This window comes from Stegodyphus dumicola, chromosome 2 (assembly GCF_044657685.1).
Source record: "Stegodyphus dumicola isolate Sdum_Otavi_A_Nest chromosome 2, ASM4465768v1".
NCBI classification, from domain to species: Eukaryota; Metazoa; Arthropoda; class Arachnida; order Araneae; family Eresidae; genus Stegodyphus; species Stegodyphus dumicola.
The window spans coordinates 252,427,642-252,445,810 of record NC_140769.1 but is presented as its reverse complement, the minus strand read 5'-3'; the positions used below and the strand labels follow the sequence as shown (position 1 = coordinate 252,445,810).

Sequence of the window (18,169 nt, the reverse complement as noted above, 5' to 3'; positions counted from 1 at the left end):
GTTGTTCCTTAATCTTCGAATTGGATCCCGCTTATTATTTTTTGCAGACTGTAAGAGCAATTTTATAAAAGTAAACTTGAACTTTCGATTATGTCAAATAGAATTTCCGATGCTGGAACTTCCAAAGGATCTACAAAACGAAAGTATGTTTCGATGCCCAACAAACAAAAAGTGGAATTGCTGCAAAAAATGGATAAAGACATGAAGAATGTGACAGAAAGGTTAGTGAAAACGAAAAAATTTCGATTGACAAGTTAGTCAGTATTCTCGGCACAGCAATTAACGGGACTTGAACAGCGGAACTTTGTAACTGAACAAGAAATTATGTCTGTTTATAGAATTAAAGAGAAAGTATTATCACATAAAACGAAGCAACTTAAACAACTTACATTGAAAGAAATGTTTAATAAAGTAAACAAATAAGTATTAAGCTTTTTTTTTGATAAATTTTGATACCCTTTAGATCATAATTGTTCTTTATTTCATAAATTACGGTTTCATATTTTTAATTTTAGAATTTCTGCATGCCATCTTACGAGATTTAAACTGATGATCTATAATCCGGAAAAATCGATAATTCGGAATCGCCGAAGTCCCGACGAGCCCGGATTAACGACTTTTGACTGTACTAAAGTACAGCAGAACAGATATATGTGAGTAATATGGGAAACAAAATCGGTTATTAGTAGCTGATGAAAAAGTAAGTTTCCTTTTGATAATTAACTATTTTTGTAGCTCAGTATTGAAAGACTGATACTTCACCGATGCTGAAATAGCAATTTATATACTTAACAAACAAAAAATGTGTTGCTTTTAAAAATAAAATGTGAAAAAACTTCAAAAATCTTAATAAATTAAGAATTACAGTGCTTGATAGGAATGTACTGTTTCTTAGAAGCTAATTTTTTTGTAATTATATGCCGTATATACAGATCAAGCATAGCTGAACTTAAGCTCGAAATTCATAATTCACTTATGTTGTAATGGAGTAGTTCTGCTTTTGAAACCAAATCTGTGTTATATCTTTTTAATCAGCACTAATTTAATTTTTTGAAATCACATTGTGCATATAATAATTTCAAAGTGCACCTTATTTGCTAATCGATAAGTAAAAACAAAAGGCAAATAATTCCGTATCTGTTACTACTATGTTGATATCATTCTTGAAATGTGTCGTAGCTATTAAGGCAGCAGAAAAGATAAATGTATTGTACCTTGGGTAACACTTGCATTCATAATGTACCTCAAATCTTACCAAATAACCCATCTAATGACCCAAATTGCCAATGAATTAGTTACGTGATGCAGTAGTGAAGTTTGATCTCTATACTGGCCCTGAAGTTAATTCTGTGGGCTGAATGCCCGCATAATACAAAAAAACTACACTTTTTTTTAACCCCAATAGTTTGGCAGCTTACAGTCCCACTTCTTTTTTTTTTTTTACTTTATCATGCTTTTTACCATTACTATGAGAAGACTATATAGGTTAAGAGTAAAGAAAAATCCCTAGTTCTGTATATTCAAATTACTGCATATATTTTTACATTACTGTAAATAGCTATTATTTTATTTTCATTTTCTTCTATTCAAATCTGTTTGTAATTATAACTGAGGAAAAATTGAAAGCCCCAAGAAAAACCTTTATTTATTATCTGAAAAGTAAATTGTAGAAAAGTTTGCAATTTGTACATCCAAGGAATATGCTTCCTTGAATACAGAGCAAAAGCAGTAACAGTTATCTTTTTATTTGGTATTCTTCTATTATCAGGACCAAATTCAGAAATGAATGTATGTATGGATGTATGTGCGTATATGTATACACACACATACATATGTACACGGTTATCCAAATTAAACTTCCCCAACTCAGAGGCCTGTGCAGAGTGTTGTATGGGTCATGATGTGATAACATTTTAAAAACAGACACTTCAGATCATGCACTCGAGATTTATTTAACAAAAAAAAATTAGTACAAGAAGTTGCCGATAGGTGGTGCTGCAGATCAACGAGACATTCTACAGATGTTCTATATGTGTGCCGTGGTTCTCCCCAACTCTTTCCATTCGCAAAGCAGTGTGTTCCACAGCGGAACGCAGTAAGTTCACATTAATTCCATGAACATGTCATATAATTACATCTTTCAGATGTGCCAAAGTTGCTGGGTGTTCTCAGTCGACCCGATCTTCTAAGAATCCCCATAACCAAAAGTCGCATGGCATGAGATCAGTCGAGCGTGGAGGCCAAGCTGTAGGGAAACAGCGGCTGATCACACTTGCATTGGTAAAAGTTGCCCGTAACACCTGTTGAACGCCACGAAGAATATGGGGAGGTGCACCATCCTGCATAAATATCGTGTCCTGGAGGTGGCCACGTTGTTGCAGTTCAGGGATCACAAACGTTGTCAACATGTCCTGATACCATTTTCAAGTGACAGAGCAGGTTCTGAACCCTGTTGGAGTCAACTCTCCAAAAAAATAAGGCCCAATGACGAATGTTGCAGTGACACTGCACCATACAGTAACCTTTGGAGGGTTCAAGGGCACTTGATGGATTGGGTGCGGGTTTTCACTTGCCCAAATGCGGCAGTTGTGCGTATTCACTTGACCATTCAGGTGAAAATGGGCCTCATCTATCCAAAGCATGTTCCACGGCCTAGCAGCATTGAGTGTCATTCTGGCAAAGAACTGCAACGCAAATGTTTCCCGAACTACAGGATCCCCGTCGGACAGCTGATGACGACTATGGATTTTGTAAGGAAAATAACTGAGGATTCGACACATCACACGCCAGACGGTCATATAGGGCATATCAACAGCACGAGAAACAGTTGGCACACTGACAACACCATGTGGCGATTAGCTAGTGGAGTCCATGACCGCCAAAGCAACGTCTTCTACGCATGCAGATTCCACAACTTGTCGTCCTCTACCTGGTAAAATTCCCAGCTGTCCCATTCTTTCGAACTTCTTCATCATGTCTCGTAGAGTGCATGATGTCATTGGTCCTCAGCGTAAGATCTTCAGCCGACGGTATGCTCTTATCGCAACACAGGAGTTCTCGTCATTCTGGTAGAAAAGTTTCACAAACAGAGCTTTGTCTTTCAAAGCCGCCATTGTGCATCGGAGAGCTGGAAACAACTGCCTGTGCAAGGCCTGTCTTCCAATTTTGTAGGGCTCGTCTTTTGGATATGTTGCGCAGAAGCTTTATTTCTGCAAATCACGTTGCTGCAACATGCACATTACTAGTGTTACAGCGCCACCTATCGGCAACTTCTTGTACTAATTTTTTTGTGTAATAAATCTCAAGCACATGATCTGAAGTGTCTGTTTTTAAAATTTCATCACATTATGATCCATACAACACTCTGCACAGGCCTCTGAGTTGGGGAAGTTTAATTTGGATAACCCTGTACATATGGGTGAACATGCATACATGAACACAAACATCCCATACACAGGGTTGCCACTCAAACAGGAGAATGAAATTCCCTGACTTTTCCAGGTTTTCCAGGTGTGTTTCAAGAAAATTCCAGTCTATCCGCGTAATGTACATTGGCTGTGCTAAGAGGTAAATTAATTATGGTATTACTTGTATTGTGTAGCAAATTCACTTAATTATTCAATAAGTCCCAGAGGACATTTATTCTTAATTATTCTTGGTATACTTTGTTTGATAATTTTGTTTAGTTTTCCACTTAAGAAACTTAATAAAATTTAAGATATATATATTGGATAACAAATGTATGTTTTATTTAATTATTACTCATGATCATCACCAGTTCAACATGAGGCTAATCCGGTCCTTATAAATCACAACGCAATGTTAAATAGTTAGGTTAGATTTTAGGTAAATTTAATTTGCGTGAGATATGTTCTTAAAAGGCACCTTAACACTTGAAAACACAAATATAATTATAATAGTTGTTGTTTTCTCCACTGAAGATTGAGATTAGAATCTTCCCAATCTGGAATAAAATAAGGCTTTTTTTGCAGACATTCTGCAGTTAAACGAAAGAAAGAAATCTATTTTAATAAATTGAGGTATTTTATATTTATTTCGCAGCATACATAAGGAAAAAATATGTGCATTAAATTTCGTGATGGTATGTCATCATACTGCTATAATTAATTTCAGGATTATGCCAGAGAAAATTTCCTGAAATTTGGAAATATTATTTACTAATAATAAATAAATTTAGAGGGAAGAAGCAACATTAAATTATATGAATAACATAAAAATAATTACTTAAAAATTGAATATTTTAGCATATATAGTTATATTACATGGCTAGCCTAGATGACTGATTACTATTTTTTTATTTTACTGCAAAATGGCAAGGTATTTATTAAAAAGAAAAAAAAAAGGTTTAAAAAGATTTTGCGGTAAAATTCTAGTATACGGTAAGGCTTGGCACGATTTTGAAAATTATCGCCAAGACCAAAATGACCCGTTTACTGCGCATCAAGATGTCACCAAATCCCATTATTATTCTAACTAAAGAACGTCTATGTAAAGAAGAAAAGGTTCCATACAAGTAAAATGCTATTACGCCGCTAGAATGCGGAGGGAAAATTTGCCAAGGGATTTGGCGACTGAACCTGGCGGCCAGAATTTCCCTCTCCGCGATGTGTACAGGAAATTGAGAAACACGTGTTAAGAAGAAACGCTCTTTAACAAAAAGAAAACTACGAAAATCCGTTTTTAAATTATTGCGAAAAATCCAAGAAGAAACGTTTTATCAAAGGACGTTTCTTCTTGGATTTTTCGCAATAATTTTAAAAACGGATTTTCGTATTTTTTTTTTTTTTTTTTTTTTTCCCCTGAAAATAACTAATCCATGAATTAATTTACTTGCGCCAAAAAAATATTTCTTTTCCTTTAGAGTTTAACCACTTGCGCTAAGACTAAACTTCACAGTTGTGGTGCCGTGCGCTACAATATAACACGTCGTAAAGTGTCTCATTTACGCCGCTCCGCATCTGCGAGTGCAATCCAGAGCTGTAACTCGAGAAATAAACAATCTCGTTGTTAGGCGACGTTTGCACCACGTTATTTTCATTTTTTGCGATAAATGCTTATCGACGTGGTGTTCACGTCGCTCGCGGTTTGAGACAAAAGCATCTTGACGTGCGTGGCACGTCTTTTTAGCGCAAGTGGTTAAAGAAATTTTAAACGATATTCATTTTATGAACTCTTGATAACGTGACCTTCGAACTTCGACACCAGTTTCGAGCTTTGGCGACAGATATATCAGACATGCACAGCTGTTTTCCCTCTATGATGGAACGGAGCCACAGCCACGTCTGTTGCAGAGAGGTTTTCCTTCTTTACAATACATATTCTTTGATTCTAACCTCCATGATACCGTATACTAGGATTAAACCCATTTTGTTTTATACGAGAACAGGTACTTTCTTTAGTTCATGCACTGCACATGCAATTCTCGAGAATATTGGAAACCAAAAGTTGCGGGAAAGTTGCTTTGCCTTTCTAAAAGACAATCAAATTGGAGCTGCGAAAATTGGCTCTATGCCAGCTACCCGAATGACACTCACGTGATACATAATTCGCCAAAAAAGTTACCTCTTCCGACGTCGGCGCCAAAATCGCTTTTTTTGGCGGGATCGTTGTATGAACTTCTCTGACTTTTCCAGATTTTGACAAAAATACTTAAATTCCCTGAATATTTTGGTCAATTTTCGAATTCCCTGACTTTTCCCGGTTTTCCAGGTAGCGTGGCAACCCTGCATACACACATGCATTTCTGAATCTGGTCCCGATTACAGTACAGTACTGTTTATTTTTGTAAATAAGCATAACACACACACACAAAATTAACTTTTCATTCTCAGAGTAAAGAATATATCCTAATTCAATTTCAGACCTTGAAAGAAACAAAAATAAAATAAGAATAATTAAAAAAGAGATTACTGTATGAAAATAAAAAAATAAACATTTAATTAAGAAAATTTTATATAAACTAGAATATTAATACCTTAAACTCAGAGAAACAGCTATTTCACTTTTTTTCCAATTAATGTGTTCGCATTTCTTTTATTTCTGCTTTAAAAATACTTAAATTTTACCAAGGTTCTGTCTTGTGTTTTAATGTGCTCTGATAAATAAATTCATTTAAATAAACAGAAATACATTTTTATGAAACTTTTATTTCACATATTTAAGAGCAAATAGCACAATACACATAAATGCTAATAATTACATGATTTGCTGTGAAAAATAAAATTTCTGCTGGACAATGTTGTAATAAAATTGGAAACTGTCAGCACTTTGCCATTATTATCTCTGTGCACTTTATTAATACAAAGAATTTACATAAAACATTGTTTTTAACACAGGACTTGCTAAAATGATCAGAAATGGGATATAAAATATTTCCAAAACGTTAATGGATAAACAATGAATTACAAAAGAGAGCCAAAAGATTGAAGAAAACGACTCATAAAAACTAATTTTCTTTCATGAAATTAAAATCCACCCAAACAGATAATAAATTAACAGGTATATAGTATTAAAGAACTTTAATAATTAGCAAAACCTAACCCCTATTATTTTCTATTAATTACAATACCTTTGAAAATTAAATGATCAATAAAATTGCAATTATAATTTATTAAGGATCAAATAATTAATCTAAATTTATCTAACATTTAATTTTAAATATAAGAATAATTTTAAAAAAACTGCACAGGGCGTATGAAGATATACATAGTGCCCAATCCAAGTGACAAATAATGAAGCTGAAATCTTATCGTAACACAGATATTAAAAATTTCTATGCAGTGGAACCTTGAATCATAAAATGTTATCTGGAAAAAAAAAAAAAAAAAAACCCCTCAGATGACAAACAATGTCTTGAGTTACAAATATTTCTGCTGGCGACATGATTTTAAGGTAGCTTGAGGTAAACCTGTGCCACATAATACTCAGGATTAAGGTTAAAGACAGTTAGCAATCTGATGCTTATTATGACAGGAGATTTCACATCCATACAATAACAGCTTCTTCGTACAGGTACAGTAAAATAAAGTTTTCATTTATCTGTTCGAAATTGTGTTTATTTTTTAAATATTTAATATTTCCATCAGTCCTGGGTCATGAACTTTTACATGAAGTACTGTCGTAAAGTTTAAATAAGCAATCATCTGTGAATTGATAAGTAAATTAATCAATTTTACATTAATTCCGATGGGAAAATTGTTTTGGTTTATGAAAATTTCTATTGACCAATGGCCTTCAAAACATATCAGCCCATTGTGGTCTTAGAATTATAAGATTTGTCAGAGGAGCTCCACTCTAGCCTTAGAAAAATATATCTTAAAATAATATTTAAAATAAATCAATATGCTACATAACTTTATGGTAAAGACACTTGAAGAAAAGTATTGTATTTTTATTAACAAATTTTAATACAGTGTAATTTACTCGTTAACAGCATTAAATCGTGATCCAGGTATCACCTACAGTTGCATTACATTAAGTTACCGAGATTTATGCATTATATTTGGTTACTGAGATGTATATGCATTTCAAAGAAGACAAAATGTATCTTTGCATTTTACAGTTAAGAAGAAACACTAGTCAACTAATGTGAGTGCTTTAACATTTTCTTCTCAAATTTTCATTTTGACTCACGGAACCCTAGGGTTCCATGGAACATAGTTTGAAAACCATTGGTCTACAGGAACAAACTGAGTTCACTGTATGTATTCCTACTTTTAATTTTGTTTGAATAAGAATGTACGTTTTTCAAAATACCATTTTGTATTCAAAAAAGAAATGCAAAATGTGGATATTTTAAAACCGATTCAGTTTTAAAAATGAAATGAAATGTTTTATATTCAGGAGTACACATTTAGTTTCATGAGCTTGCAAAATGAGGACAGGTGTATCATATATACATCAGAAGCTAATCCTCTTACCAGACGGCATGCTGTTTAGCACAACTAACCTTCGAGACAGGTGCAATGCACCAGTGCATCGCCTGTCTTCAGAGGGTTTTTAGTTCAGCAACACGCCGTTGCAAAGGGGTTAAGAAAAGAAATAACATATTCGTATATATTTTTTCACATGTATTTTTTAACTGTAAACTCTTTTTTGAGGTGTTGAGACTAATATAAAATTTACAGACTGCAAGTCTCTACCTGGGGCCAGAAAATTACTTTATCATTTTGTCTGCAATAATTCACTTTAACTGTTTTGTGAGCTAACATTAAAAATTTTATTTGAAGGCACTTCTAAGAGATAAATTTGCTTTCATTTATTGCATAGACTGCAGCACTTGGATTTAAAGTTACATATTTGTTGAAGGAAGGTATGATGAATTAAATTAACAATGAATTTCCAGTATTTATTTGACTCTTTGAAATAGACTGAAAAACAGTCACAATCTCAATCAATCTCCACAAGGCCTTTATTGAAATAAGATAGCAGACATATAAAAATAGCCAAAATTATCTTTGTTCACAGGCATTAAATGCTGATTTACAAGAGTTAAAAATATTTTTTAATATAAAAATTTTAAGATAATGCACACTAAATTTCACATACCTTTTAATTAAAATAAGTAAGCAGACAATGATAATTTATTTCCTACTTTGCAATTTCTTACCATATTGACTTTTTTATCTGCAAATAAGAAGTAAACAGTTCATTCTTGTACAACAGATATTCTAAGTAATAAGATATCATTCTTAAGTATCACAAAACCATAATTATTAAATGCAAACACTGGTGAATTGGATACTCACATAAACAAAAAATTAATAAAATTAATTTTTAAAATTTTATTTAAATGAACAGATTTTCTCATTTTTACAACACAGCTTATATTATAACAATTTCATGAAAGTAATCTGTATAGACAATTTTTATCAGCCAAAATAAAGATAATAACATATATAATGAGAATGTGATAAAATTTCAAGCCATTAATACTACATTATGATCTAAAACAAATTGTTATGAGAAACTTATGAAACATCTTATTCTAAAATTTTATAAAACACAAATCAGACTTCTGTCAAAACAGCAAATTGAGTTACTGGAAAAGATGAAGAATTAAAAAGTGATGGCAAAACAGTTTGAGCAATTTAATCCAATTGATGTAGAGGTATTATAGGACAAAATTTAATTCAAAAAATCCAATTTATACTTTTATAAAAAAATGCTACATATGATCGTGTTTTAAAATTTAATGTTTTCATGCTAAAAATTATCACCTCAGCATTATAAGAAATGAAATAAAAAATTGAATTTTAAATCTTTTCAAGAATTGTGTGCATTTAAAAAGTGATTTAATTAAAAAACACAATAAAATTAATATAGATGAATACTTAATATCTTTTAACTCCTTCCCAAATGCACTGAAACATTAATGAATAAGATATATATAATTTTTAAACTGAATTTTTATGGTCAAAATATAAGCATAAAAACAAAAATAAATATTTACTATGCAACACCAATACATGGCAAACTTTACAGATCAAACAAAATATTTGTTATTGTTTACTCTTGAAAGTAATATGAAATTACAATTAATCTCTCCACAGTAAAGAATTTACTCATTTTCTTTTTTATATAAAAGCAGCCAATGATATACACAAACAAATTTGAAATATGCAACTTGGCTTATACGTAGCTTTTTTACATATGGTTCATACAAATAAACACATAACACTAAGTGTCATCACCAAAGTTTCTAGTCAAGGGTAGACTACTGTTATGCTTTTTAGAAGCCAAATTTTACATATTAATTTTGGAACTTCATGGGATTGATGTCACTAATTCCCACATATATCAAGGATCCACTGCATATATACATACACACACAGTACAAATTCCAAAACCCAGGCCCTTCTGTTTACAAGAGGAGAAATAAATAAATAAAAAAATAACTAAAAAAATTTTTCCCCTTACAAAATGTAGAAATGAAGCACACACACACAAAAAAAGGGGGGGCAAAAGAGAGAGAGAGAGAGAGAAGGTGTGCAGTTAATGTGATCCCCTCCAACTGAGATTCATGCACGCCACCTATATCTATAGGCTTGGGAGTAGCAAGTAGACAATAATAACAATACACTTATTGGCACTGTATTGATATTGGCTAGGATTACATTTTGGACCCTTAAGTAGTTGTGTGGGGAGATGGGCCAGCACTTCTTATTTAAATTCTGAAAATTTTGCTATCCTTAATTTTTGCTGTTACGTGCTTTTCAAAATTTTAGTTTATAACTTCTATTATTTTCCTTTCTCATTTTGAATGTACTGTGTGTTTTAAGTTCTTATATTCTTAAGTTCTTATTTTAAGTCTCAAGTGCGTTTTTTCGCGACTGAATTACGTTCTCCAAAAAGTACGAACTTCATTGCAAACTTTCTGTAAAATACATTCATTACATGTTAATACCATAGAGATATCTTTCATTTTGTCACATTTTTCTAGAATCTCCTAGAATTGTGGTTCTATAAATCTTGCTTTCAAACCCTTCTAAACTTTTCAACTTGCATCCTTCTTCAAGTTGTAATGCCTAATGTCCCGAAACAAAATTACCCCTACTAATTTTGTAACAGCAAACAGCCAGAAATATTTATTTAATTAAAAAAAAAAAATCACAGGAAAATGTGTAAAATAAATTTTATAGAGAAAACTGATGCATGAGAATTCTGAATATTCTGAGACAATAACATGAGAAAGCTCTTATCATGGGAAAATTAAAAAGAAGATATTTTTAATTAATTACATAGCTATTTTGCTTTTGCTAAGAACTGTTTCGTAAATTGTGCTTTATAGCATTATACCTTGTTTATTTTTCAGATTCAAAATATAATAAGTGATCAGATATAATAAGTGATATAATTAGTGATAAGTTTTCATATATAATAAGTGGCCAAAATAAACTTTATAATATGACAACAAAAAATAAAAATGTTACATTTTAATGTCAATTTTTAAATATAATTTCAATATATTACCATTATTTTAATGAAACTTATCAATGTTACAATGTTTGAAATTCCCAGGTCTTGGAATTAAAAATTTACCATAGAAACTGATCTTACAAATCGCCAAAATGTTGATAAATTCCCAAATTTAGAATCGTTCAATAAAAGCATTCACATCTTCAAAAGAGAAAAGATGTTTAAGAACTCTTCATTAGAAAAAGTGAAATAATTTCTAAATGCTTATGTTTCACTTCTTGCTCAAAGACTAGAGTATCCCACATTTACATTAGAAATAGGAACAAATTATAACCCATTCAAAAGATAACCATATTTATCAATGAATCGCCAAAAATATACCTCTAAAATGCTAATTCACACTAAAAAAAATGGCAGTCGTAAAAATGGACAGAAATTTCACGATTAAAATTAAGGACCAAAAATTGATTCCAAAAAATTTAAGGACTCTTAAGGACCATACGAACCCTGCATATCATCATTTAGAATCAGTTTCAGGAGTATGCCAGAAAAACTCCCTGAAATTTGAAAAGCAAATTTAACTAATAGTAAATAAATTTAGAAGGAAGAAGCCATATAAAATGATAAAATAACATGAAATAAAGTTAATAGCTTTAAATTAAAAACTGAATTACAATAATCATATTTCGGTGAATATAGTTATATTAAACAGTTAGCCTAGATGACTGATTATTATTATTATTTTGACTGCAAAATGACAAGCTATTTATTAAAAAGAAAAAAAAAAAAAGTTAAGATTTTGTGGTAAAATCCTAGTACACGGTACAGCCTTGGCAGGGTTTTCAGAACTTTCACCAACACCAAAACAACTCCTTTGGTGCTCATCGCAATGTTGCCAAATCCTGTGTATACTGTATACTAGGATTAAACCGATTTTGTTTTATATGAGAACAGGAAAGCATTTTCTTTCGTTCGGCGTGCACTGCATGCGAACGAGTCTCTCGATTCTCTAGGTTACTAGAAACTTGCTTTGCCATTCCAAAAGACCATCTGATTGCAGTTGTGAAAATTGGCTCTATGCCAGAAGCCAGAATAATACTCACGCAATACGTGATTTGCCAAGAAAGTGATCACTTCCCCCACTGGCACAAAAATTGCTTTTTTGGGATCGCCATTATGAAATTTCCCGACTTTTCCAAATTTTATCTAAAATATTTAAATTCCCTGACATTTTTGGTCAATTTTTGAATTCCCTGACATATCAGGTACCATAGCAGCTTTGATTAAAAAAATAAGGTACTTTTAAAATTTCTGTAAATTAATTGCTGAATTTAATGTGGCTTGAGTGTAAATTAAGTTAAATGTAATAACAAAGTTAAAAAAAAAAATGTGTTAGTCGAAGTGAGCCCAGGATCTGACTGGCAAACTCTAGTGAGATTTTAAAAGAATCTTTTTAGATTGTCTTATATTATTTAAATGTCAATCTCAAAGTGATTAGAAGAAGTGCATATTTGCATTTTATGACTTTTCTGGTAACATTTTTCCTGTGATAAGTTCTTGAGATATCCTTTGTTTACCTTGTGCTAAATTTGTACTACTGCATTTTGTATCATGGGTTTACTATATAAGTATTATAATACGAGCTGTGAACTTATTTGAGGAATTTAACTTGCTTTAGTACAGCTCATCTTGTGGCAGAACCTATAGAAAATAGGAATCTGTTTGATGCTATTGCCAGACAATACTCACTGGAAATCAATTCACCACCTAAGCGTGCCACTAGAATTACTGATGGTGTATCAGCAACTATCAGCTAATACACAAGCACCTAGCAAGAATACCTGTATTTCAACAACATTTGTTAGCTAAATTGGTATGATTATTTATTTTAGTGTCTGTTTTCATAAACTTACATTCGTTAAGATGGCATTTACATTATTAAAAAAAGTAAGAAAGCAAAATATCTTAAAATTATAAGTTATTATGTGCCAAGTAACAAAAAATCCCACGACTGGATAAAGCTGGTCATGCCACTCAGCAAGTTATTGAGGGAAAACTGCTAATTATATTAAAAAGGAAAAATATTTATGCAAAATGAAATAATGTGATAGCTACCACTAATATATTAATTGCATATATTTCTTTACATTTGCGTTAAAACTACCATATAAAAAAAGCATACAAAATAAGCCTCCCCCCCCCTTTTTTTTTTTTTTTTTTTTTTTTTCAGAATTGCAGAATAAGCATTCAAAGAAAGAAGCATTAAAATTATTATAAATATTTTCAATTCAACAATAATAAAACAATCTACATATACAACTATATTTTAAATACTTTGATTTCAATAATTAAACTTGAAGTGTAGTAACTGCAAATTACAAAATTAATCCAGCAATTTTTACAAATTCCCATTAAAAGAAACTTCGGTACTTCCTTATTATGTTGGCCCCCCAAGACTGAATCACTAATCAACCATGATATCTCGCTGAAATCTCATCACATGTTCTTATACCTCACTACATGTTGCATGTCAGTTGATTAGTGATTAAATTTTGGGAGATGCTTTAATAAGTATGTACTGAAATTTCTTTATATGCAAGTTAACAATATCATTGTTTTAAAAATTTAAACTTCAAATTACCTGAAGATATTTAAAATTACAAATGATCATATCAATTAAAAAAAATTGCTGCCATAGTTAGCAGTGTGGAGGTAAAATCTTGAATTACATCAGATCGCAACAATACACTAAAGATCAAATTAAATGGGGAAGCTGAACTCTCAACATTTTCAATTTAAAAAAATTTCAATGCCTTTCAAATATAAAATCATGCATGTTATTATTTATATTTTCTTAATTTGAAAGAAAAATTGAACATAATTACAGATGATCAACATAAAAATCTTTCACTTCAGAATTTAATTCAAGTACTGTAGTTCACAATGTTTATAACGTTTTTATCTTTAATATTATGCTCTTCAAGCAAATGAGCTAAGAAATTATTGATCTTACAAGAGCCGTAACATTTTGCACAGAGATAATCATGGGTTTTAATATCTTCTGATGTTGTAAACCCATCAGCAGCCGTAATATCAAAAGTTTCATGTATTTGTACTTTGGTTGCACCTAAATAAAATGTGTCTAGATTAGCATTAGACAGTACCTGAATTGTAACAGAGGATGAGCTGGTAACTGTACTCTGGGATCTTTCACCTGTAACAGTTCTTTCAGTTCTGTCAGTACTACAAGATGGCTGACTATCCAGAATGTTAAACGGCTGTGGAGAACACCCCGGTGAAGATGCAAATATACCACCAGGAGTCAATGGTGGAGTCAAACACGACCGTGGTGTTTGAAGCACCTGATAAGGAACTTGGCCTTGTGATGAAGTACATGCAGTATCTTTGTAAGATGAATCTACCTGTGATGAAATAGAGGAAGTACTTGCACAGGATATGTTTGCTTCTCCTGCAACAGATGTAGTAGTATCTACATAAGATGTTGTTATGGGGACTGTAACGGAAGTAACACTTTCAGGATACATATGAGAATGTGAAGCATTAAATGTATTACTTTCACACAGTGGACTTGGTTGTGATGCCTCTATTGTAGGACTTTCAAAAGATGCTGGCATACCTGCAGTACTTTTGTTCATGTCATCCAACAGGTTCTTCACAAGCTCCTCTGTTTGACAATCCAGAATTTCCTCTTTGGGTATTAGTAAACCAAATGAAGAATCAACAGATGGCTGTAAATCAATATCATTAACGTTATTTCCAGGAAACAAACTACAACGAGGACATGGTTTTTCTTCACCTTCAGGTCCAATTTTTGCATTTTTACATCGACATTCACTAAGTGTTATAAGTTTCTCTACAGAAGTATTACCTTCAATCAAACCTCTCATAAAAGACAGAAAATTGTCATCAGTCTCTGGCATTATCGGACGACTAGTTGAAGTGCTGGGTGTGTCATTAGTAGTTTCCAATCTAAAGTTTTCTTGAAATTGATAATTATTTAAAACACTTTTTAATCCATTATCTGTATTTAATGAATCAGACTGAGAATACTGTTGGTTTACATGAGAGGGCATAACTGGTGAATCAAACACATCTGTTTGAGATGTATTTTGATTTTCATTTATCGTGCATGATGCTGCTTGATGATTTAAATTTAAGCTAGGAACATTTCGAGATTTTAATGTTGAACTTAAAATAGTTTTAGAATTAAGAGATGTATCAGGTTGACTCTCAGATACAACACAAGAAGACAATGTATTGCCATTTGGCATACCTGATAAATCTGGACAAGGTATTGCACCAATATGCTGAGGATTGGTAGTATCAATGAGATTAACAGATGTAACAGTCTGAGAAAATGGTAAGTTTGCATTAGCAAAAGCATTTGAAGAACAGGATGGATTTATTTGTTGATTGTTAGATATTCTTACATCTTGTACAGCTGATGATGTCTGACAATATACAGAATTAATATTTCTAGTTAATTGTGATGAACTGAAAGTACTATTTTGTACTGAGGAGACTGCTACATTAGAATCTTCTTCCTCGGTTGTTTTTTCTTTTTTAATCCTCACTTGGGTTATTAAAGGATTCTGATTCATATGTGACTGCAACAGTTTTATACTGTCATTTATTTTAGGTCTAGGGAAAGAACAGCCAGGTTTACGATTTTGTTTCGGAAATCTATTGAGTGAAGAACATCTAACATTTGGATGCAAGTGTCTTTTTTTCAAATGTAATCGCAAGGACATCACAGTTCTCCTTTCACCGGGGTGTTTTAAAAGATGGCTTTGCGATAATATGACATCAGAGAATATCTTTTCACAAACTGGACACACATATAAAGGAAGGATTTGTTCTGAATATGTATGTGGTATGACGAATTTTGGGACCTGAACATAACAAGATTGCATATATTTAAGTCGTTCCTGACATGAATGGTTTTGGAATGAAAAACTGCTAGTACAGCTAAAACCACAGTTAGAACAAACTTTCATAGATAAACCAGCACCTGCCACATCCAAGTATAAACAAGACTTTTTATGTACGTAAAGGCCAGAGATTTGACTATAACTGGAATGACAAAGTGTACAGAGCCACTTCACTTCACTAAGAGCAACCAATTTTTTTTTCTGTTTCACAAATTTACATGAAGAATAGTGAATAGAGGCCAATTTTTCTTGCTTAAATAACTTTTGGCATTTAGCACACATGAAAGATGGGTTATTTTTATTTTGGGGTAAAAGCAGAATTCCACTGTCTGAATCAGGAAGTGACTTGATTATATTTTCAATACTTAAAACCTCTTGTGAAAGTTGTTCTGAAGGTCCTTTTAATGCTGAACTTTCAGTGTCACTTTTATTTCTTTTCACAAACTCAAATTTATTTAATTCTTCTCGATAAGAGGTATCCTTTGCAGTAAATTTCTCAGACTCGTTGCTTCCTTTATGATACTTTTTGACTAGCTTTGTTGGTGCTTGTTTCTCAAGCTTCTGTTTGAAACTGCGAGATTTTCTTCTGAATTCATCATTACAAATTTCACCTTTTTTTCTAACTGATTTCTGAATATCTTTACTTGAGTTTGATGTAGGAAATGCAGAATCCTTAAAATTATGAATTCCAAAAGTTTTGTGTTTCTTAGGGAGAAGTTCATTTTGTTGAAAATTGACATTAGTATTCCTTTTGGATTTTGTACAAATCTCAGATATGGGAAATACATTTTTCACATTTTTAATTGCTCTACTTTTCTTTGTTTTCATTTTATCAGAGTCTGAAAACTTTTTTTCATTAACACTTGGCATTTCATGTTTTTTCTTTTGTATCTTTGGTTGATGCGTTTGTTGTTCAGTATCAGAAAAATTATGAGAGATGTCATCCACTTTCCTTTTATCATAAACATTTAGAATTCTAGACTTATTATTCTCTGACAGCTCTTCTGTTTCATTAATATTCAAATTACTTGCATTAGTAGTACAGCTTGAATCATAAGGTATTGTTATATCTTTACAAGGTAATTCTTTAGAATCCAGAGTATTGCTACGCAAAACATTTAAATTAGATTTAGGCAATGTATGCCTAAGAGAGTGGTCATTTCTACTTTTATCAATGACTATTCTGCATGTGTTGCAAAATACACCGCTTTTGTTTCTAGCGGGCAAACATTTGTTACACATTTCACATTTATCAAAATATTTATCCTTGCACCTTGATCTGTGAGCAAAAAGTGAATTCCAGGTTTGAAACACTTCTTCACAAATCGAACACTTCACTCCTTTTTGAACCTTCTCACTTAATGATTCTTCTTTTTTAATCTTCTCACTTGATGATTCTCCTTTCTGAGTGTTCTCACTTAATGATTCTCCTTTTTGAGTCATCTCACTTGATGATTCTTCTTTTGGTGTCTTCTCACTCGATAATTCTTTATCATTCTCACTGTCATGCTTAGAACTTTTATGCATCTTTAATTCAAAGTCATGTCGAAAACTAGCAAAACACAATGAACAAGGATATGGAAGACATATATGGTTTACCCGGCTGTTAAAGTCACTGTAAGTGATTTTACAATGAGGGCATTTGTTAGACTCAGATGATAATTGAGATGAATCACTAGATGCTTTCACTTTTGAATTATCAGAAACTTTATTACATCTTGAATTCCCAGTTGTCTTTTTTTGCTTTTGAAAATTAACAATGGATCCCTGTGAACTACAAACTGTTTTCTCAATTTTAAAATTCGTACAGCTCTGCTTTTTGTTTTTCTGACTATTAGTACTCCTATGATTCTGATTCATTGCAGTCATTTTTGAAGAACAAATTTTGCTGCTTTTTGAACTTCTTTTCTCAACACCAACACTATCATCATGAGAGTGATCCATTAGTTCAAAGTCTGATGCATCAGAAATTTTACTGCGTTCTGAATCAACAGATGCTCGTTTCTTTGCTCTTTTAATGCAAACGTCATTCCGTAATTTATTCATGTCAAACATTTTTAATTTGTTGATGTTTTGTATTTTGTAATAAACAGCATTGCATGATAAATACTGAAGGTGATAAATTCAATGATGGCCTTGAATTTTCTAAAAAGAAATATTTAAGTGTTTGAAAATGAATGCATAAGCAATAAAAAGCAATAGTATAAACAACTTAAAAATTTCTTTTATCTTTACAATTACAGTAAACCTTTGCTGAATGTGGGGATTTCATTATTAAT

General features: G+C 32.0%; 1 protein-coding gene across 2 annotated transcripts in view; it reads right to left on the bottom strand.

The window, feature by feature from the left end:
• Positions 1-6,147: 6,147 nt before the first annotated feature.
• The window catches only part of LOC118205719 (uncharacterized), a 97,259-nt gene continuing 85,237 nt past the window's right edge, over positions 6,148-18,169 (bottom strand). For both annotated transcript variants that reach the window (XM_085812029.1, XM_085812031.1), the window contains one exon: positions 6,148-18,035. In XM_085812029.1, coding sequence (XP_085668155.1) covers positions 13,863-17,945 — 4,083 coding nt within the window. In that variant the 5' untranslated portion in view covers positions 17,946-18,035 and the 3' untranslated portion in view covers positions 6,148-13,862. The remainder of the gene's footprint in view (positions 18,036-18,169) is intronic.